The sequence below is a fragment of the Micropterus salmoides genome, unplaced genomic scaffold, assembly GCF_014851395.1.
Source record: "Micropterus salmoides isolate LMB-PRFRI ecotype aquatic unplaced genomic scaffold, ASM1485139v1 Ms_hic_scaffold_23, whole genome shotgun sequence".
In the NCBI taxonomy this organism is placed as follows: domain Eukaryota; kingdom Metazoa; phylum Chordata; class Actinopteri; order Centrarchiformes; family Centrarchidae; genus Micropterus; species Micropterus salmoides.
The window spans coordinates 5,231,276-5,255,458 of NW_024041484.1; the positions used below are offsets into that span (position 1 = coordinate 5,231,276).

At 41.8% G+C, this 24,183-nt stretch overlaps 1 protein-coding gene across 4 annotated transcripts in view; it reads right to left on the bottom strand.

The window, feature by feature from the left end:
- Nucleotides 1–24,183, bottom strand: part of osbpl8 (oxysterol binding protein-like 8) — an 87,615-nt gene that overhangs the window by 62,437 nt on the left and 995 nt on the right. For 3 of the 4 annotated variants that reach the window (XM_038738467.1, XM_038738466.1, XM_038738464.1), the window contains exon 2: nucleotides 5,546–5,640. Coding sequence is in view for 3 of the 4 variants with exons in the window: in XM_038738466.1 (XP_038594394.1) it covers nucleotides 5,546–5,587 (42 nt within the window). In the remaining variant the exon portion in view is untranslated. Of the gene's footprint in view, nucleotides 1–5,545; nucleotides 5,641–13,324; nucleotides 13,375–24,183 lie in introns of all 4 variants that reach the window. The other variant, XM_038738465.1, reaches the window with a different exon arrangement.

Consider the following 24,183-nt stretch of genomic DNA (forward strand, 5'->3'; position numbering starts at 1 on the left):
CTGTACAGAAAAGCCCTATTTCTCTCAAATATTGTTCACAAATCTGTCAAAATCTGTGTTAGTGAGCACTTCTCCTCTGCCAAGATAATCCATCCACCTCACAGGTGAGGCATATCAAGATGCTGATCAGACAGCATGGGGATTGCACAGGTGTGCCTTAGGCTGGTCACAATAAAAGGCCACTCTAAAATGTGCAGTTCCATCACACAGCACAATGCCACAAATGTCGCAAGTTTTGAGGGAGCGTGCAATTGGCATGCTGACTGCAGGAATGTCCACCAGAGCTGTTGCCTGTGAATTGAATGTTCATTTCTCTACCATAAGCCGTCTCCAAAGGCGAAGCTCATCTGCATGCTCAACAACCTGATCAACTCTATGCGAAGGAGATGTGTTTCACAAAGTGAGGCAAATGGTGGTCACACCAGATACTAACTGGTTTCCGGACCCCCCCGGGCCCCCCCCATTACAGTGAAACTGCACATTTTCGAGTGGCCTTTTAGTGTGTCCAGCCTAAGGCACACCTGTGCAATCCCCATGCTGTCTGATCAGCATCTTGATATGCCACACCTGTGAGGTGGATGGATTATCTTGGCAGAGGAGAAGTGGTCACTAACACAGATTTTGACAGATTCAGAAAAATATTTGCGAGAAATAGGCCTTTTGTGTACATAGAGAGAGTCTTTGATCTTTGAGTTCAGCTCATGATGAATGGGGGCAAAAACAAGTGTCGCAGTTTTAATTTTGTTCAGTATATTTTGTTAGAAAATGTGGTATCTGCCAGGCGGTGAATCCACACTAGCAGTGAGGATGACAGAAGATAGGATAAATGGCAATCCATACAGTAGTTGTTGAGATATTTCAGTCTGGAATAACCCCCCAGGCTGGCGTTCCTATCCCTAGAGCCGTGCAACCAGTATGCCTTTACAGTTAAAGTGCCGGACTCCATGAATAAGGGCAAACCTTAAGACTCAGCAATCTTTTATATCGGCTTGGAATTTCATTCAGATGATTCACTGAGCAGCAGAGGGCTTCCTGACATGTGTGAAAAGAGTCCATTAAGCGGTTACACCATTTGTCGATTTTCATTATGAAAGTAATCTTGGCCTCCCGGCTGTCAATATAGGTCTTTATGTGCAGTAAACAAGGAGAGGTGCACACTTGGGCAATAATCCTCAGCTTTTTTCTTATTAATGAAGGACTTTCAAACTTGCTCTGTGCTATCTTATAGACTGCTCTAGATGTAATGTACTGTCCTATTGTAGAGGACTGATCAGTGTTTCTGGGACATGAATACTGCCAGTTTGAATAGTGTTTCTAGCTGAAAGAAAGAAAAGCTGAATTAATGTGAGAAAGTCCAATGGTTAGTGAAGATATGAGCTTAGAAAGGCGTATGAAGACTTGGAAAAGTTGGCAATGGTCTAATTAGTATGAATGTATGAACAATGTGGAGCATTTAATGGCTGAATGGAATTTGTAGTTGAAATTATAAATAAGTAGATAAACCTTGATAAAATACTTGAAATAGTACTTTAGCTGAAGACTAAATATGTTTATTAGAAATTGATTGATGACACATGTTATAGCTGCATCAGATGGGAATGGCAACTATCTTGTTCCTAAGAGACCAGGGTAAGACGTTGTTTTCCGCTGCCTGCCAACCAGGAAGCAAGTGATACACTCACACTGTTACTTTGAGTTTGTTACTTTCGCGTTGCCAAAATGCTGAATAGTATTTGTGCTTTCAGATGCACTAACTGACGAGGAGGCAAGCCTGAGCTGTCTTAGGTGAGGGATTTGGGCTATTGGGATATGGGCTTTTGTGGCATCTCTACAAAGAATTCCGTTGTGAGCTTTAGTCTGTCATTTTTCCCTCCAGGTCACAGCGCATATCACGTGACTGAAAACTATGAATTACAGGTGTACCTGAGCATGAGATGTTGCTACAGTTAGCGTTAGCTGTATCCAGGGTGTCACTGTAGCCAGGAGACCGCGACACATTGAACACGGTGCGTTCCTTCAGATTCACGCTGTGTTATAGTAAATGCTTCATCATATTGGAGCTGCTACCTCCTACACATCCATCGCCAACCTCTTATCCTGCGTACCAGGTCGCGGGGGCTACCTCCCTTGCATGAAATATCCATACTGCATTTTGCTGTGTTGTTATCTTTTTTAGTGAAGCTAAGCCAAACTGTTGAGCATTTGCTGTGGTCCGCCATGATCCAAGAATGTTAACAGAAGTACTCTCTTCTCGCATGTTTAGTTGACGTACTGCGTAACAAATGAATAGGGCTGGCCCGAATGTCATTTTTTGAGCTTCGATGCTTCGACAGCTTCAGCGGGGAGGCGCTAAATGGTCGCGTTATACCAATTGTTTAGACGGCTGTAATTTCACGAGCTAGGGCAATTTATTTGATAGCACAACAGCAGAAGAAGAATTAATACCCAAGAAGTTCTGGCAATGACATGAGTGAGGGAGATTTCGATGGGGGGAGGGGATAACGGCTATTGTGAGTGTCACTGTCTGTGTGTGCTTTGATGTGAACTAGAGCGTTATGTTCATAGCTGGGAGTGGCTGAATATTCAAATCCCAATGCGTACTTTACGATTGAATATTCTAATATTCCGGGCCAGCCCTACCAATGACGTGACGTTAGGTCTGCATAGCAGGTCCTGGCCGGTAAGTGCAACTTTTATGGACTGTTAATTGATTGGACTGCAGTTCAATCGGGAGCATAAGTGAAATATACAAAAAGTTTGGAACCAATAAGCAGAATCGAAATGCACGTGTCTTATCAAACCCACGGTTCTTGCAAATTTGGAACAAATTCCAACTTGGAACCTGTTCTTGATACCCAACCCTATGAGAGACTGCAATGACTATTATTTTTTATGCATTTATACCTAGGAGCTACCCAGTACAACTAGTCTTGTAATGTTGGCAACTGTAAAGCTCCTCTGGAACAAATGGGGGTTAAGTATCCAAAGGGCAATTCATGTTTTTTCTCATTCATTTCAGCTGCTCAAATCCTCTCAGTCAGTGATCTCTTAGTCACAGATCCTCTTCTCTTACCTCTAAGCTACCTCAAACTCATTGTTCAAGCGCATAATGGCTGTCCATGTGCCTTTCACTGCTGCCTATTCTAAACAGCAGGTCACCAACTCTTTTATTACAGTATGTACAATGCAAATGACAGCAGACTGAATAGTGGTGGATGTTTGTAACAGGAGGGGGGAGCTGGCTACCATAAACCTTCCTGAAGCGCCTCCTGACTGTGAGGATGTCAGAGCGAGGGGAGAAGAGGCAGACACCTGGCGTACGTCCCAGAGCCTTTCATCTAGTGTTGGGAGCAATCCACTCTACCAACAGGGCCTTTCAGCAAGCAGCAGGATATGCTAGCAACACAATACATCCCATAGTCTAAGTCTCACACCATCCTGGCACTGCACACTCATAATGTGTGATCAAGGCGATAACGCAATGCCCTGGAGCCTCCACCAAAGGAGGTTTATTGCTAAATCGCAGAGAGGTACATATTCATCAAATTCAATTCAATCCAAAAGAAAGCATTAAAAAGAAACAGTAAATACACCAAAGTGGCTTTTAAACCAATTTTGCATCAGCAGTTTAATTATGCGGACACTAAAAAAGGCTTAGAGAAGGAGGGGTAAGAAATTAGCTTGCAACTGCTAACAGATATGAAGTATCCTCACTCCAATTCTAAGCAGGACTCAAAGAAGTATGATGGGGATGTCAGTGCTGCTCACATACAATGCCACTGAATGTCCTCGTGTGGAGGCCTGTGGAAGAGATGGCCAGCGCTGTTATCAACCCAGTTATCTGCATCTATAATTGCCCTCCTGCTCACTGCAGAAAATGTGTGCTGACTGAAGGTGACACTGCTTCCCATCCTTGCTCAGTCAGCTTTGAAAATGCAGATGTTCCTTTATAAGATAAAAAATCGTACATATTTCTCTGAATGCAGGCTTATCTATACTGATGGTCTCAGATTGACCACCCTTGTAATAACTAAGGGGTGCCACAAGGTTCTGTATTCGGACAATTAATATTTACAATCCACATAAACAATATTTGGACTCCAACAACTCTTTCAAAAATATTTTTCTATGCTGGTGAGGCAATTTTGTATGAATATGGCTCTTCTCCAACTCAAGCTGTGTCTAGTCTTCCTAACATTCTTCAGACATCTATTTAGCCTTTATCCTGCAACTGTGTTCCCCGCTGAGGCAACACTAAATATGTTTTACTGACAAAAGCTCTCATTTTTAAACCTCGTGTGGAACAACTGGCACAAATCTGAAGATAACAATGGGTTTCTTATATCAGAATAAAGCATGTTTCTCTCTTGATGACAGAAAAACCATTGTGCAATCAACCATCATGACTGTCTGTCACGTCTTGGACATTTTTTAAGACACCCATATTAGTTTCTGATGCTGATTGTATGAATGTATGCATGCCTCAATGATATTACTGTACCAGATTGAATAAAGGCTTTATTATCATTTTTCTTAGCAGTCTAGCCAATGACCAAAATGTTTCCTACCTTTGTTTGTACATCAATATGTGTAGCCTATACAGATGCCTGACAGGAGGCCTGATGTGTGACTTGTTAAATCATAAAAAATGAGAACAATAGGCTATAAAATCTTATTGTGTTCAAGAAGATTGACTTCTTCTGAGTGCAGATTCTTTTAATTTTTATAGCCAGATTAGCCTATACTAGGGCACTGTCAACCTGCAACACCAAACAGGAAGTTGCCCCAGCTTTATATTTTATTACAGAACAAAGAACAAGAACGGTGGATGACCATGTCCTTTTTATTGCCATTTCTGTTACTAAGAAAGAGGACGTTGAAAAAGAAAAAGAGAACTCTGTGTGACCTTTAATTGTCTACAGCCAAAGTGACTTTAGCTGTCTTGCCTGTCTACTGACACACACACACACACACACACACACACACACACACATCCTGACACAAGTTTAATTACAGGCACCAAAGTGCAGTGTCTGCCACAGTGAGGCTGACAGGTCTGTGGCAGCTTAGCAATATTAGCACCTAAAGCTAATCATTAAGCTTCAGAGAGCATACTCCTGGAGCAGACGTGCAGAAAATGATGCCAGCAGGAAACAGGAACCAGTTCCAACTATACATGGAGGTTGAGGGAAGACCCCAAATTATTAGGGACAATTATCAGCATCTAAGAGGCAATGTGGGGTGATTTCTTGTTCTAAAGTGGAGCCTTTCGAATATGGTGTACAATATATGCAGACTTTCATTCCAAAATGCTCAATAACAAATGGTACCTTGAGTTCATCAGTCAGAATCTTTCAAATGTAGCAGATGAAAGGACCCAAGTAACCTATTGTTTTTTAAAAACTACAAAGTTTATTTATTTATTTATTCCTATTTTTTTCCCAATCACTATTTTTGGAATAGTAGGTTTTGTTGTTTTGAAATGAATGTCTTCATATGCATGTCCGTGTGGTACTGTACCTGTTATGCAAGTGTGTTTACTCACCAAAGTTTTCTCAGGCTCCTGCTGGGACTCAGAGGACTCCATGGTCGTGTTAATCCAGAGTCAGGCCCGTCAGCGCTGCTCTGACGACTGCATATCTGTTAGGAGGGAGAAGCAACGTGTTACCACAACAAGACAATATTACAACATATGTGTGCCATTTCTTTCACTTAGTAATTTTGAAGGTTGTGTTCAAAAATCAGTCATTTAAGCCTTGGAGTTGTTCTGAAAGTAGTTTTTCTTGGCACTTTTTCAAAGTTCCCTTTCACCTCAGGTGGGATGGCTAGTTTGCAAGATCGGACTTAATTTGAATCTTCATGCCCACCATCTATAAAATTTCAGAACAAACAGGCTGCATCATTACCATACAGATGCACCAAAGATTTCTCTCATTTCTGTCATTGTGTCATAAATGCAGTAGAAACCTGCTCACCACTCCCCATAGCTTTTCAAGAATATAAGGACTGGTAAAACCTTTAGACTAAGAATTTTAATCATCAGTTTGACCAATGAGTCTACAGAGGGATAACAAGAACAAGAAACATAGACTATCAAATGCACAAATAAATAACAAAAACAACTGTTTCTAACTATCTAGCAAACAGGCCCTAAGGTGAGCCATACAAAAGCAAACTGTGAGCATTCACTACCCCACCCACCTGTCAATAAGCCCCTGAATGGTCAAACCTGCTGTACCTGCACATAACAACATACAGGCCTAACCACACTTTTCGCAATTGAAATGCGCCTGTCGGCTAAATCCGCAACATGGGTTCATGAAATGGGACCATCTGTTAATTGCACTCTGCACTTTTGGAGAGATTATTTTGGGTGGAGCAGCTGCCTGCCAACATGTGGTTGTCCTAAAAATGCTTTCAAGATTATAGGAGGCAGCCACTTACAGTGATTGCTGTTTTGTGTGGATATTTAATGATATGAACCCCGTGGTCCCAAACTGAGCTCACACCTCATCAGACTACGTGGCCACTTGAGAAAGAAGTAGTACTATTGAAGTAAGAGTTGAAACTGCCAATGCAAGGACTGCAAAAAGAAAAAGAGAGCTGTCTTCATATTAAACAGTTATATATATATATATTTTAAATTGGCTCAATTAGGACTTGAGCTGTAGAAGCATTGCAAATGATGGCCTTAATAAAGAAGCAAGGTGAAGGTGGCGCAGCTATATCGATATAGCTTTATCATCAAATCATGATGGTAAATTGCTTCCGTTGCACTTCCCTTAAGCAGATGACTTTGGATTTAGCGGGCAATTTGTGAAATAACAATTGTTAAAAATACACAATTGGTTTGCCCCTGCTTGCGTTAGTCAACTACACTGAAACCAACAAGTTGATCATGAGAAAGGGTGATCTCGTCCAGACCAATCAGAGCTCTGGAACAGTGCCGTAAATAAATGCCATGTTACTCACAGTCCATTTCTTGGGGGGCTACAATTATGTGGTATATCTGCATGTCTATGTTTATAGTAACATTTAGTTAACAGGTAGGTAGCTACTGCCAATATTTATACACAAGTTTTCTAACAAAAGGTGCCAAGAAGGTAGTAGAAGGAAGTAGCAGGAAGGAAGCGTCTTTAGACTCTTGAGAGACAAATAGTGCCTAATATTAGACAGAGGACAGGACGACTTTCTGACAAAGAGAAGGTCAGTAAATCCCCCCACCAGTCATTCTGCTAATGTAACGCTCGAGCGCCCCAACAGCCTCTTGGCTCCAGCCAGCAACACACTTCATCTGGCCTCGGCTCTCAAGGACCCGTCACACTGAGACAGATGTTTCCACTCTCAAAACCGGTTGCAGCAATCAGTCCATGACTCAGCCTGGAGCAGCAGCCACACAGCTGAGGTGGTAAAATAACAGAAATCATGTTGTATGTATTATCTGTGTTTTGTAGGAGTGTAAGCGAGGTAATTTTTGCATCATTCTTTGTCTAATACTAATACTTTGGTTTCCAACCAGATACATGCACAACAAATGATATTCCTCATTAGCCTCAGCTGTACTTTGTGTTTCGTTGTGTAAGTAAGATGGTCAAATGCTGAACATTATGCTAAACATCAGTTTGTTACCACACAGAGCGTCTGTCTTTTTAGAGACAGCGCTTCTACATTTTATAACTAGAAGCACCAGTGCGACTTGCAAGTATGCCGAAGTTGAGGTCAGCAATAACAGTGACGTTAAGTTGATGTGCTAGCTTGCAGTGCATCTCTCTCTAGTCTGTCTCTCTTGCTAAGGTTAGCTGGGCAGTGCATGTCTTGGTCTGTCTGAGTCTTGCTTGCTTGCCAGTGATACTAGTGGAAAACATTAGTCTGGAGCCCTGGATTATGGGCACATTGGACACTTCACTGCCATCTAAGCTCACTCGGTAGAGCCCAGGCCTTTTGCTACATGTCATCCCCTTTCTCTCTTTAGCTGTCCCTATCTAATAAAGGCAAATTCCCCCCAAAAAACAAGGAAACATACAAAGCAAAACAACAACAAAAAACTATGGCCGAGCCAGTGACAGACATTCCACTCTTCAATGGTTGTATGGTCTTCCCTTTCTCCCACACTTTACTGACACTCTGCCCCTTCACACAAGCTGGTACATAACCACAGCAGTCTGTGAGCTATGAATCATTGCCAAAGATAGAGGGCAAACACTGAGGGAATCCTAAACTTGTGACTTGGCAGTTGCCCCAAAACAAATCCAGAAACACATGCTGAGGGGTTTCTCCACAGAGCCAAAAGATACTCCTACAGAAATAAACAAATACAGGGTATGTGAATAGGCATCACTGGCTATCCACATTATTGAATTTACAGGTGAGCAAATGGACAGATCACAGTGTGCATTTTGCATGCCTGCCGAGACTTGTAGGAAAATGTTCTGCTTTTAAACGCTATACTATTCTTTGTGGGGTTTATCAATAGTGATAAATGATCAGTATATATTTTATAAACGTTAAGAATCGTTAATATATTATTACACTTAGTAAAAGTACAATTTCTTGAGATTCAGCAAAAACATGTCATTAACAAACAGCGAAGTGTCCTAAAAGGACCTTAAGAAGTGAATTGTATAATTGGGTAAAACAGATATTGTAGGCTACCTACAGGCAGGCATGCAGAATTCTGCACAACACCTGCGCTGCAAAACGTCACAAAACCTCAGTAAGCTCAAGCAGTCTACTGGAGGTGGATTGTGTCTGACATGACGGCGCTGTTTTTATGACCTTATCTATCAAGTCTGTGAAAGTCAGCCAGTTATCTCGAGCGCACATGTAGGCTCTCCGACACTGACAGCGTAGTGTTGTACAGATTTGTGCAGCGGTGTTTATGATACCAACCATTCAATTCACAGACAGAGAGAGAGAGAGAGAGAGAGAGAGAGAGAGAGAGAGAGAGAGAGAGAGAGAGAGAGAGAGAGAGAGAGAGAGAGAGAGAGAGAGAGAGAGGATGTGCAGAGCGAATATGCGTTGAGCTGCAATCAAGAAAGATTTTAAAATGGGTCGCCAAATTTACTTGGGCAGCTGTTAATCTACCTGGCCAAGTAAAGCCTATGTATGGGAAACACTGATAAGAGTGAATAGTGAATATAGAACTCCAAATCCTTCAACCTACTATGGTCATTTTGTTATAGTTTTTTATTTTATTATTAATCAGAGTTCCAAATTGATAGTTTCAGAAAAATAATAATGATTATTTTATTATTTAATATAAATATTGATGACATTTAAACTGTAATTCCCTATAAGACTTACTTTAAAACCAGGATGTTTTATCTAAATTACAGAAAATGTTTGGTTTGAAAATAATTACAGCAAACCAGAAAATATTACCGTGGAATCTGCAGCAGTGAAATGCTTTGATTTAGATTGTTTTTAGATTAACAGTAGAGCTAAGCTCAAGGGCAACACAAGGGCAAGCAATCATTTCAGGGTCCTAAGCTGATTGCGGCGATGTTGCTGTCGCTCTCAAAAGGGGAGGCAGCTCTCGGGCAGCCTGAGAGACAGACCTATGGAGCCACATCACTGCTGTCACTGCTGAGTGTTGGGGGAATGATCACCAGTGGTCAACAATGTCGCACATTGGTCCCTGATATTTTACCCCACTTCAGTAATAGAAGTCAAACACCAAACTACAGCCCAGAGACTTGTATGTAATTTCTATCTTCACCACCAGGGTCTGATCATAACGTTATTCAAAGTTCAATATAGTTACACAAAAACATTACATGCTTGTTTTCATGTGAAAAGGTCCCATTTAGTGCATGACAATTACTCCACCTTACAACCAAGTATTTCAAGGGTATCTACAGACATCAGTTACCTCCCGTAGTCCGGTCACTCTTGTCACTCTTAGGACGGAGTGGGCCTCTTCCACTAGTGAGTTTGCTTTGAAACGCCCCCACAGATATTCCCTGAGCTCTGGTGGCTGTGTGTGACGCGGGCGAGTGTGCTGATCGCCACAATACGCTAACCTTACTACATGTGTCTCTCTGTCCGCCAAAGTGGCAGTTGGCCCGATGATTTCACCCGCCACTGCCAACAATTTACCCGTGACAGCACAACCACTCTTGACAATCCTCCTGAACAAAGCCCCTATTGCTTCCACTTCCTCTAAGTGATGACGAAGCTTTTAGGATGATCTTCAGCAAGAATCTCTCACAGCAAATGCTTTTTTTTCCAAGATTTGGAACGGAACAGGTGTACTCCTGTACAGATGTTTGCTCTAGACAGCAATGGTGTGTTGAGATGTTGGCTAAGAGCACTGAGATCCATTTAAATGCAATTATTTCCATAAAAAATAACATGAAATATATTATCAGCGTGTGAGCCTGAATATTGTCCTGAATATTGTCCGTATCACCAAACCACCAGTAAATATCACAATTGTTTGCTTATAAATTGCTAACTCTCAGCTTTTTTGACACCTGTGCTGGCTCCACAGATGTCACATACTTTACCCTCAGGCTACAGTTCATCAAGATGACTGAGCATTGGCGCGTGAACGTGACCAACTATGCTGGGGGAAGAAGGGCAGGACTAACCACATAATAGAAAGTAATATAAAGATATAACCTGCCTCAAGGTGAAAGGCTGCATACTATAACTTATCACAGGTCTACAGTCATTCTACAGACATGACAGTGGTAGTTTTTATTACTTTGTACTTTGGCACAGGTGTGTTTCGCTAAATGCTATGTGTTAGCATGCTGATGTTTACCATGTGCATGATCTTAGTAACATTTGCAAAATAGCACTAAACACAAAGCTCAGCTGAGGTTGATGGGAATGTCATCCCCTGTGCTAGGACTATCGAAACGTCTGCTTGTCAGGAATAAGGGGTTGATGGTCAGGCTAGGTTTTCAAAAATGCTCTCAATGGTAATGAAAACAACAGGACAAAGAGAGGGGTGGAGAGAGGACGTCCAAGTCCCGAGGTCCAATGTAATCTTCTGCCTGTCCCAATTTGGCGCTGTGCTCAGGGGGAGACATCTTTTAACAGAATTAATCCATGTAGGTCAGGGAGTGAGGAATATTAATCAACCATGTAAGTATGGGCAGAGGATTGCCTTGCTAGACCAGAGAGAACCCAGCACTGTTTCAACAGAATCCCCCTGACAAGGATAGAAAGGTAGAAATGTATGCATGTGAAAAATCCATAGAAATCTGATAATGCACATGAAGGAATACAGAAAGTAGGGTAACTTACTGCAATGAAATATTATCTGGCAGCCATTCCTGTAGCACAGATTAAATCTCAATAACAGCTGTGTCCAATAAAGCCGGTTTTCAGGTCCTTGCCACTACATTACATGCAGAACACCAGAACAGCCCAACAGGCTTTGCTCAACTAAACACAAGACCATTATCATGTCGTGATGTGTGACCATGGGTTGTCGGTAGGCAGTCGTCTTATGTGCGTAAGGGGTGCAACAACTAAAACAACGTTGTGAAACGCTGTCTACTATAAAATCGTTAATTAATAATTGCTATAATAATTACTGACCCCCCTGTAAATTCGGCAAATGTAATGCATAACGTTATTCCTTTCTTTGTATATGGTGTCAGTTTGTCCCGATGTCTTGCAGTACTGGCGTCTAAACAGCAGATCAGCTGCTGAGATCAGGACTTGATTTCAGAGGAACTTTCGGTAATACCAGTGACACGCCCACCAAACAGAAGAAAACGTACCTCGAAGCCTGTTGCGCAACGTTGCGCAACGTTGCAAGGAAACATGTGGTTCAATCTGAAAACGTTGCAAACCGGTGCAGAACTTTTTGAGATTGAACTCGCCCCAGGTAAAGCAGCAGTGAACACACAGGGGCCAGATGTTGGTTTCGGTTCTTTGATAGGCTGCGCCATTAACAAAGAGAGGGGCGGGGCAAGCCGGTGTGTTTACCTGAGGTGTAGCCTAGGCCTCTTGTGTGTCTGTGTGGGGAGAAGAGAATGATGAGAAATGTGCGAAGCGTATTTAAAATTTATAATGATAATGTTTGTGGTGATAAAAACCCGCTTAAACATGCCAGTATAATGTGAAAAATTATAATTTTTTTTTTTGCTGGGGGGCGCGGGGTTTTACAATCATGATTCCTGCTCAACGATGTGATGTCTGACAGCCATCGCCGATGGACGATGGCATCATCTATCGGCCCAATCCTAAAATAAACCTGATCCAGATTGCTTTAATATCACATTTTAACAGTAAATTCAGAGAATCCCACCCCCCTTTATTATAGGAGAAGGTCATGTGGAGCACAAGCAGCAAGTGTTTCACCTTGCAAAATTAAAACTGTATTGCGCTTCTAAATACAACAAGGTGACTCAGCGCTCCCCTACAGCGCTCACAAGATTCATCAGAGCAACGTGGATGGGAAAGCTGATGAGGAGGAGTACGATCAGGAGGTCTGAACTCCTGTGGTGTCAAGGAGACTGTGGTGACCTCGGAGTGTTCAATCCCCCTAATAGGAGAACTACTGCGGCTGCTCAGCATTTTAACTGGTTGTTGGCACATAAAGGACGGCGCAAAACCATCCCTGCCACAGAGCCAGAGAGGAAAATCAGAGAGAACAGAGCCACAGCTACAGTGAAAATGTGTATGACGCACACAGCCCGAGTTGAATAATACGTCTGTTTGTGTGTGTGTGTGTGTGTGTGTGTCTGATACCTCTTGCATAACAGAAAAGGCGAAAAAAGATGTGAGGCTGAGATGCCAGCACATTTAGCCCAGATCATTCAGGTTTTTTTAAGGATTTGCGGACCTAATAAAGAAGTAACGAGTGCAAAGGTCACAGCGCCAGACGGTATTCCTGTGACCCGAGAATGACCTTTTAAGAAAGGAGCGTATGGGGAGCTGGAAGACGGGATCATAGCCATCATCTCTACATGATCAGCGCTGTCGGAAGCTGGACGAATATGATTCACCTCCTTGTCTCAGCCAGGGATTTCGACAACTATCTGCAGTCTGACACTACCGGACACATTCTGAGCAGCGAGCGAGGTATCAGGACCATCACCATTGGGCTATAGTGTGATATGACCTCAGTGTATTAGCATCTGTTTCCCAGACGGAGCCTTCCCACACACATGCACAGCGTGAAAACACCCAAAACAAGCCTCAAGAGTGAGATTACTCGGCACACAGGAGCATAACCACGCTGTATTTATCCAGATCAAGTGCAGGTACATTTTATCAGACAAACACAGAAGCGTGGAGGCACCTGGACCGATGCAGCATGCACATGTGCAAGAGAGTGCAGGGAGGTGAATGAAGGACCTACCTCATGCAGCTCGGGCAGCAGAAAGCACCATTACATTCACAACACAGCCTCTGAGAGACGGCGAGAGAGAGAGAGAGAGAGAGAGAGAGAGAGAGAGAGAGAGAGAGAGAGAGAGAGAGAGAGAGAGAGAGAGAGAGACATAGAGATGACATCACCATATTTTTCTTCGTCCACCTCTGAAATGTAGGCTAGTGCAGCAGGGCTGCCGGAGCCAGCAGCAGAGCAGCAATAAGAGCTCCCTCTGTGTGTGTGCAATGACAGAGGAGGGAGATCTGCATATAAGAATTCCCTGCTGAATGTGACCTCGGTGTATTTGAGTCTACAACACCAACTGAGCCCTCAAACTCACACACACACACACACACACGCACAGGAAGTATTAAAACATCTGAAATAACAGAGTAGTTAGGTAGTTAGGCATCTCCATCCACATTTAAAACAAATTTTAACAGCATTTCGAGAAAATCGGTATAATACATGAATGCTCGTTTCCATCCACTACTGTTATGCCATCCACTAGCGGTTAGTCTGTCGACATAAACAGCTGGTGGCGCTCATTCTCCAGTGGGGTGCCATTAAACCTTGGCAGAAGAAGAGGGGGCGCAACAAGATGATGTAATTAATGAAGAAAAAGTATGGAGAAAATGTCATGGAAATACTGTCTTTATGTTTGTTTCATGTAATAATTTGAGGAACGTTCCACTCTCCTTATCGCGCCACACAAATCGGATGTTTAAGTCTGGCACTAGCTTTCGTCTCTTCAGTGGCGTGGAGGCTTCATTGGATGTTTAAGTCACATGCTTCGTGTATGTCATGATTTCTTTAATCCGTTTCCATTGCACTTTGTCACATCACTTGTCTTTTATTGATACACTAACCTTTCCACCTCAGCCAAGCGTCAAAACTTTTTCACAATATTGAAAGAACTGACCATTATTATTAGGAAAGTGTTTACTGAGGTCATATATCAAATGAGAAGTAGGGTCATTTTGTCATAGATCCCAATTTTCTTTTTACAACCAGTTGAGTTGCCCCCTGCTGGCCATTACAGTTAATAAAGGTTTTTGGGCTTACGTCAGAAGAAATTATTACATTTTTATTAATTACAATTTCTAATAGCGTGCAGCAGAAATGAGTCCTAAAACTTGGAAGTTAGCATTAGTTTTTGGTTAGATGCATGAAATAAGGTCATATTTACGTTTTGCAGCTGTATAAGGTACTTACCATCGTCAGCTATTTACTTTGGAACTACGTTTTCTTAATCGTAGAACGTCCATATTCCTGTGCATAAGTAAAATGAGTAAAAGTGCAACTTGGCTGCGCACTGTTAAAAGGAAATGGCTGTTTGATGGCAAGGTAAAGCGCTGCTTCATCTGTACATGTATCATGGCTTATTCCTTAAGTCTTTTTAGGGCATGTTTAGTTTGTCCTGACTAAGATGGAGTATAGGAAGGATTTATAGGAGATCAGTCTGTAAAATTTCCAAAATGGTGATAAATGTTCAACATGAGTCACCAGAGCCCATTGTGATGTCTTCAAATTTCCTGGTTAAGTGGGTTCAGGTTCACTGAGCCACCAGGAAGCGGCTCATCCTGAACTCACAGGTAATACAATCTTGTGTCTTATAAGATCAAAATGAATCCTCCCTATCTTTTCCCAAATGTCCTTTCTACAACAACCTTCCAAATTATTGCAGTGCATCATGGCCACAGGAGTGTTATCAGGCTCTGACCCAGTGGTTGCTTCTAATGCTGTGAGCATACTCAGTTTTTACTCTAAGTGCATTAGTCTGCATACATGTTTATGATATACAAAGTAGGACAGCATATGAAGTGCAACTTTTAGAAGAATTCTGAGCATTTATGATCAAGACCATGAGCAGTCTTTTCCTTTTGGCTTTGTCTTGTAATTTGTTTTGTGTGTGTGTCTGTAAATGTAAATCTGTACTTGTATAGCGCCTTTCTAGTCTTTTTGACCACTCAAAGCGCTTTTACACTCCATCTGCATTCACCATTCAGACACATTCACTCACTGGTGGAACAACCACCAGAGGCAATTCAGGGTTCAGTATCTTGCCCAAGGACACTTCGACATGCAGCCTGGATTGAACCCGCCGACCTTCCGATTAACCGGCAACCTGTTCTACCTCCTGAGCCACAGGCGCCCCAGTGAGCGTGTTCCTTAAATACATGCAGGTCAGAGCTGAACTGATGTGTCAAAAATACCAGAAAAAGACTACATGCACAACAATAACAATGCCTGTATCATATCACAGGACTGCATAGCTATGGGCATTTGGATAGAGACAACATTTGATAAAACACAGAGTCAGTGAACTCATCAGGTAGTAGGCTGACCTAATCAGAACATGAAATTTGCTGGATGATTTTATCCTAAGTACCTTCCAGCATCTTGAGTGCATCGTGTTTTTTTTTAGCAAATAGAGCACTTCACCCTTCCTTGCCACTTTTACCCTCTGGCATAGATGTTCTATGATTTTTCAATTAATTTTCATAAGTAAGTCAGAGCACCTGCTTCAGTTTACTTAAAACTGAAGCATTCAAGTAAAAACAATATGAAAACACAGAAAGCACAAGTATTACTCAAAACATCAAACAGTGCAAGTATGAATAAACCATTTCATCTGTCTCTATATTAGCCCTGAGTTCTGTCTGTAGCTGTTGTCTTAGTGGCTTTGATTCCATCATCAACATTATACCAATGTTTGAACCGGAGTCTATTTTTGTGCCGGTACCTTGGCTGGTTCAGGTCTGTCGTGGACAGCTGACTTCCGAAGCTTTTAATATGTTCCGTGCAGTGGTTAGTTTGTGGTCTTTAACAGCAACCGATTTTTGCAGAAGTTTGCAGATTGACGTCTTTTGAGCAACATCTGTTTTTTCAAAGCCAAACCACCTGTTTGTTGATCCACATCTAGAGATTATATCCAACGACGTAGATTGCAAGGCTGGTCTGCTCACACATTGTTAAAACAACAAATAAGCCATTATCATAGCTAATACATATCACGCACACCTTAAGAAGACTTTGTTAATTGTGTTTATTACAGGTCTCTATTGCTTTTTGGTGTTTACAGTTTCACTCCCTCCTGTGGCTAGCATCAAATTCCAACTAAACTACCTCTCTCAGCACTTTCCTAGATCTTATAAAATGTTGCCTGCGAAAGAGCTTTTGAATGAGTCTGACCTTGCTGGGTGGTGCACAAGCAGTGACCACGTGAGGAGATAACACTGCTGCAATGAAAAGTCATCTTTAAGGGGATTAATGAGAACGAAGACAGTGACAAAGGCCCCAAACTTGTGGAGTCACACTCATCTGCGCCTCAGGACGTTACTTAGAAAGATCTGCAAGTTGAGAGATGTGACACCCCGAGTGGAAATTCTGTGTGAATAGGCTAATGCAAATGACAGAAGTATGTGAGTTTGTGTCACTGCTACTGTCCCTTTCCCCTGAGACTGCAGCTTTACACAGAGGGATTATTATAGCCGGACCTGTGGAGATTTTGAAGACGTCTGCCAACAGAACAGAGGAGATGTACAGCACATAGACCAGATAATAAAGATCTGACAATGGAGCTAAAAGCTGGTGCAGTTTTGTGGACTATAATAGTGGGTGCTAACTGTTTGGTAAGATATGAAATTGTATTCTTGCTGAACATTATACATACTCTCCAAGCATGAGCTCAGCAAAACAAAGCATTGCCATCCCTCTGTATCAAGCAGGATCATCAAAAGCAATGCACTTTGCATCGCTCAAAGAGCTGCAGCTGTGCGCAGGAGTCTGGATAGAAAGCATAGCATGTACAACACCTGCTAACTCCGTCAGCTTAACAACAAAGCAAAGTAGAGAGTGTCACTGTAACATGGCCAGATCGTGTCTGGGTTTTAATAATGTGGATATTAGAGGTGTGGATGTATGTCTGTGCATGACAAATGTGACAAAGTAGCTTTAAAATGGAGATAGGAAATGGTCCTAAAAGAGTCACCCCCGTCGCCATCTTCCCTCTATTTATCCCGGTGTTTTCAGCAAGCAGCTGACAGTGGGTGCATATGGAAAAATTTTGCTGTTGGCTATATTTTGCAAGCTCTTACGGTTGTCTGACACATACAATGGTTGTGCCTTGTTTTAAAATATAGAGAGAAAGAAGACAAGAATGTAATGACCCACTGCGAGTGTAACTAAAGTGTAATTTATACTTCTGCGTCGAATCGACGGCATAGGTGACTACGTAGGCTACGCAGAGGCTGACATGCACCTCCTCAAAAATGTAATTACACGTGGACGCTGACCTTGAGCACTGTGATTGGTCGGCTGGGTAGCCCTACAATGCCTCCAAGCCGACTGGAAGTGACCCGTGCTTTGTAGTAACTTTTACTAGCGGCCAAAACGGCGGCTGTAACACGGTGGATCAATATATTTGACCGTCACAACCCGAGCGAAATGACTCGTTTTACCCTACGCAGAAGTATAAATCAAGCTTAAGGCCCCATTTACATTACTCCATTTTAGTTGATCTCTGTAGATATTAAAATGACTAAAAACGCACATCTAGTGGCCATTCACGTACACTGGGCATACGCGTGCCGGTGTAAACATGAAGCAGATGGTCCATTCCGTAGTTACAGAAGATTTGGCGAAAGAATAAAGAAATACAGATGAAGAACCACACAAGATTTTATTTTGCATGGACCAATAACGAGCTGGGACTGTTACTGAATGTAATACGAGAGTTAAAAGCGGCTGTGGCGACGGAAAACAGACTGGGAGTCTTTGCAAAGTAAATCCGGCGACATGCACAGTGCAAGTGTAGGCTATAAGTGTTATTTGCACAGTATAAAATATTAATAATAAAAATACCCTTTCAAAAACTCTGTCAGTAGCATCGTGTTTCTACTTTGCATGACTTATGAGACCCAATCAGAGAGCCAAACGTGAGCGTCTGCGTCATTGTTTCTAAAGTCCTCAGATTTTGCCTGTCCACACTGAAACACTCTCCGGAGTTTTGAAACGAAAAATGGTTTCGGCAGCGTTTGCAAACTTGTCCGTTTTAGATCTTCATTTTCACCGTTTTAGTCTGGACAGGAGGTGCAAAAGCAGCAAAGGGTCTCCGTTTTAAAACCAAAACGTAGTAGTAGTGTGGATGGGGCCTAAAACATCAAGAGCACTGGGAATCAGCAGCTTGTGGTCCTGCATTCCCAATCAAACATCCTTTTCAGATCTTTTTTCTTTTTGTTTACTACTTATAAGCTGCCTTTGTTCCTGCAGGAAATAATATTACTACTACTAAAACACTTTAAAAAATGTTGCCCAAGGCACATAAGCTGAGTAACAGAGCAAAAAAAAGGCATAATCCAGTGTCTCTGTTTCCATTGTGTTCAAACAACACAAGGGCGTACTTCCCTGATCCTTTCAAAAAGCTCCAACAGTGGGTTGTTGTCATTCAACTTCTGTCTCACACAAAAGCCTACTTCAGTGGTAATCATTTGCACCACGTGTCAAAGGTTTTATCCAGGATGTTTGTTTTGTCTCCTCTTGTAAATATACTGTGGCACGGCTGAAACGATCTCAGTACAAAGGTGTGGTCAAAGGTTACACCTACACTCCCCGCCAAGCTTTCATCAGTCAGCTCATGAGCTCAGACACAATGGTTTTCTGAGGATAAGGAAGGCATCTTGATGTTTTTCATTTTAAAAACTCACCGACCGTCCGCACCATACCCGGTCGCCAAAAATACAAAAAGACAATTCAATTCATATAGTTCAATAAATAATAGAAAATAATTTTATTTCTATATAGAATAATATTATCTAATATTTTTAATTTCTCTACGTCTTCTTTCATTACAGCTGTGTCTCCTTCTCGCAGCGATAACAGCAGCCATCTCTGCGCAACACTTGGCGGTTTGCACCTTCCTTTGAAATGTATTAAATACAGATGCTGTTGCACTCACATGAAATTGCTTTTAGGCTTGTTAGATCAGATTAAATAAATGTATTTGCATGCCCTGACATTACTCTGCACAATAAAATTGAAACGCCCCAAATTGCATATTCATTAAGGCAAAAGTAGTAAATGAACAACAGCTGCTATCTTGCACTTTTGGAAGACGTCATTCTCCGTGCAAATCAGTTTACATGTTAATTTGCTGGTGATATCAAGTTTGCACAAGTTTTTACTCAGGCAAACCTGGGCCTATGTGTATCTTTGAAATCAGCAGATCGTTCTGTGATACAGGAGGAAGCTGCAGCTCAGGTGGGCAGTAGTAAGGTTCCCCTACCTGCGAGCTGTGCTCTGGGGGCCTTACGAGGGTGGACACTGAAGCTAATAAGCTAGGACATTAATAAATGGCTTCACACGCCCACGCCACTTTATCAAATGACAGATCCTTCACAGCAGAGGACCTGGTGCAAGGTCGACACAGGAAACCACACTTAACTAAAACCCTTTCACCGCTGAGGACTTGTTCAGTTTTGAAACCAAAAAAAGGTACACATAAAAATGTTCCATTGGAATAAAAAGCTGTTTTCGCTAACCCCCTCACAGATGCTGATAAAGGCTGCTGAACTACATGCTAAGGAAATGTGGGCCAACATGTAACCTGATTTGTACGCCACTGTTGGATAAAACCACACTGACAAGAAGAGAGAGGCAACTACCTCACTTCTTGAGCACATCTGGCATTTGTCAGAGCAAATGCATCCAATCAGCCAAACCACCGCCAGTGGCCTGAGTGTCCCAGCTGGGAACATTACATCGCACTGATGCACTGGCTTTGGCATTTCAATAACTTTATGAGCTACCCAGCATTTGTTATAGCTCCTAATAGTGTTCCAGCCTGGAGGCGGAAAGAGGCCAGGCTTTTATGGGACTTGCGCTGAACTGACAGGTGAATATTTGCTCAGTGAGGGACTGAGGTTGTTTTATTGTTTCATAATGTGGCCGCTGTGAAGGCCTGTATGCACACTTTCCTTCACAGGGCTTTTAAGCTTTTACCCTCTATTGATATCAGCTCAGATAAGCACTCCCTGCGCTCTGGCTATCTGTAAGCACGTACAACAGCGGCCAAATCATACTACATTACGGGTGTAACAATTCTGCCAATGGAAGGTTCGTGGAACGGTTCAGTTGTAGAACAATGAATAGATCTTGCTGGAGAACCCGATGACTCTTGTTGGGTTGGGTTGGGAACAGATGATGCACACAGCTTCGTCCTGTTGGCTGGCTTACCTTTATCATTGGGACTAACCCCAAAATACTCCCAAACAGGGCAGAGGCGTTTTACTTTTTTACTAGTTCTGTAGCATTATCCCACCGCTCGGACTTGCCATCAAGTCACTCATTTTGGTGAGCGTGGTGAGAGTGTGGTTGAGCGAGAGAGAGGGAGCGGCAGGTGAATGCAGAGGAGAAGTGGAAAAGAAGAAGTTTAGCAGTAAATGTGCAGTGTAGCTTACAGTTTGTCAGTGAATAAAGGCTACAGCTAACACTCCTGTATGTGTGCGTTGTTTACCGACTGCTGGAAGAGTGATGGGCGTTATTGCATTGTCGTGCTGAAGATGATGTCAGGCAATTTCACGCAGCGTCGCCCGCCTATGTTGAGGGCGTACACTATAATACTAGGGTGGGAATCTCTTGTCACCTCACGATTTGATTCGATTACGACGGCTGTGATGCAATTATCAAACGATTATCGATGCAGCTTGATGCATCGTTTTTTTCTGGATAATTGCTAAGCATTTAATTTGTACATTAAAATCCAAAAGAAACATTTGCTTAAAAGGACTATTTTGCATCCCTAAATTACTTTAGCTCCATGGTCACCACCTTTATTTATTTAACAATTAGTTGTCAGAGTCCTCTGAAAACTGAAATATAATTATCAGGATGTAACTTACAGTATGTATACAGGACAGAGGTGGTGTTAACAAAGACCTTCCATGCTCAGTAAACAATTTATTAGAAAAATCTGAGTCTAAAATAAAATAAAAATCAGTCTAACCTTGTTGCCAGATTTTGTCCTTGACATTTTACCCACATTATCTGATTTCTCATGCATGTGCAAACATAAAGAGTTACTGTGGACACAAGACTCTGCCCTTCAGCTCTGAAAAAACAGCTGTAGTGTGGGTGTACAGTATTCTGTTTCACAGCTTAAAGATTGATTTGTCCATGCTTATAATTGTATGCATGTATTGTAATGTAATTATTTATATAAAGCGGGATTATAACACCTAGAACACTTTGTTAAATGGCTAGTACCCAAAGAAACAGCCTCCCTCCCAGTGACCAGTTAGTCCTCTAGTCAGGCACTTGGCATAATTAATCAGCTTCATAAACATAACTGTGCATCTCAGGGTAAATGTTCCACTAAAGGCCTATTTTCTATAGCCAGTTCTCCATTAAGACTTTCTAATAGATATCACAACTGTAACAATTTCTCTCAGATTCTAACTCATAAAATGGCTAATGGTTAATATTCACTTTCTTTAAAAGCAGCCAAAGTGTTTCATGTAAGCTACACAGTCTGACCTTAAGTCAAGTCAATTTTATTTATACAGCCCAATATACCAAATCTACCTCAAGGGGCTTTACGATCTGTAGAGCAAATGACACCCTCCATCCTTAGACCCTCGATTCAGACAAGGAAAAACTCCCCAAGAAAACCCCTTTACCCAGAATAACATCTTCAAGATATACTGAGCAGAGACCACATGATGTGCCGCCCTATTAACAATTTTGAAACTTCTGTATTTATACTGGAAATTTTGACTTTTATACAAATAACAATGCTAGATCTAAAACTATTTGTCAATTAATTTCTAAGTCGATCAAAAGAAAACGGTAACACTTTATTTCGATAGTCTGCCTACAGATGGTTTATAGAGCATTTGTTACATTTCAACTGTTTTACTTTGTCTGTAGATGTTTAACAGATTATCAATATGTTACAGTTCTCGAACATATCCTAATCAAGATGAGGGTTTTTTTGTGCCTAAACCTAACCGAAACCAGAAAACGGTTTGAATTGTTGAATCTCAACTAATAATTTGTTGAAAAGTTATAAATACTCTAAATACTCTACTAAACTGTCTGTAGGCGGACTATCCAAATAGTGTAACCCAGAAAACTAATCTGTAACTGTTAATGATAATAGTTTCATCATTTCAGTCATGTTTCGAGCGAAAACACCAGAAATTCTGACTCTTTGAAATTTACCCTTCACTAAGCCACGCCCCGAATACACAGCCGGCTGTTCTGCTTTTTAATGATTGTAATAATTAATAGGTGTCTACCCAGCTTTACAGGAACAGTGTTGAGCATTCATATCGTTGTCTTTTGTCTCACTCGTCAGGGGATGCGGTGGTTCACTTGTACTGTGTGATCGGTAGGCTTTAGCTTCTGTCTGTCTGTCTTTCTGAGATCACTTTTTCTATATAATTTGACAATATTTCTCTGGGGTGTGCACTAATAGACAGTGGAAGCGCCGACAGTTTGTCGGACTTAGCAACAGTAACTAAGGGGGCGGGGCTTAGCAAAGGGTCAATTGTAATGGGCATATTTCACAGTGACAATTTACAGAATTATTTCAATTAATTGAGAAAATAATCAGATAAATAAGAGGCAGATTAATACATAATGAAAATAATTGTTAAGTGCAGCCCATTACAGTAATACTGATTGTGTTGCCCTGTTGGAAACCTTTTCAGTTTTCCTTTCCAGCCAAATTAAAATGATCTATTGCTGTTTCCCTTTGCATGTTAGTATTGATAAACTGCTGCAGCTCCCAAAATAGATCCTGCATTCAAATTTAGAGAAACGTGTGTCTACCAGGGGAGTGCAGACAACAAGCTGGGGCAGAATGGAAACTCCATTTGGCTGGCAAATAACGTGGTGGTTCTTGTGACCCCAGATTGCGAGCCTAACCTCAGCAAAGGTTTGGCACGGAAATTCTGGGATTTACACGCAAATGAGCGCAGGATGGAAAACATTGAAATACTGTATAACCTGAGCTGGCACACAGAATAAACTGACTGGTGTTTTCATCATAGATTCAAATCACCGGCAGCCAATTTTAAGGCTGCCTTTTTTACACCTGGCTGGGGGACTACCGATGAAAATTTGCCCTTTTTAGCTAACTCGGGTACATTTACATTGTTTTAATGTTGATTAATGTACACTGTCCCCTTTCAAATAAATAGAGAGAGAAATTACAAGTTAGCTCAATTCCTATGATCTAGACTTATTACACAGTACATGCAGTTGCAATGGCCAGAGTTTAGGGCCCACATACCACATCTGAAATCTACAGTTTCTTTATATCTGCATCAGTGTCATGCCAAAAATAGCATTCCTAACCTACTAACCACTTAGCAATTCAGTAACCTTTGAGTAGGTTAGGAATGCTGATATTTGAGGCCAAGAAAGAACTAGCTTTCTGCTATAAAACCTAGTTTAGGATCTACACAATGTACAAATCATGCAACAACATACAAGGAGGAGAAAAGGATCAAGCTCCATGAAAACTAGGGGGATAACATAGCAGGCTGATATCAGATATGTGGTAACAGGCCAGGATCTGCCGGATGCATCAGTTGTCTGACACAATTAGGAACAGCTCTCACTGCCGGTCTGTGTCCTGTTTCTGCTCCTGGCTCCTGTCAGGTGAAAGTGGTAACAGAGCACCAGGGCTAAGGAGGCTGACATGCAACACTGCAGCAGGATCATATGTTTGAGGATGATAGGGGGGTGGGGGTATGTAGACAGCAGAAGGGGTCATGCACTGCCAACCAGAGCTGTCAACTATTAAATTAATCACCAACTATTTTGATAATTGATTAATCAGT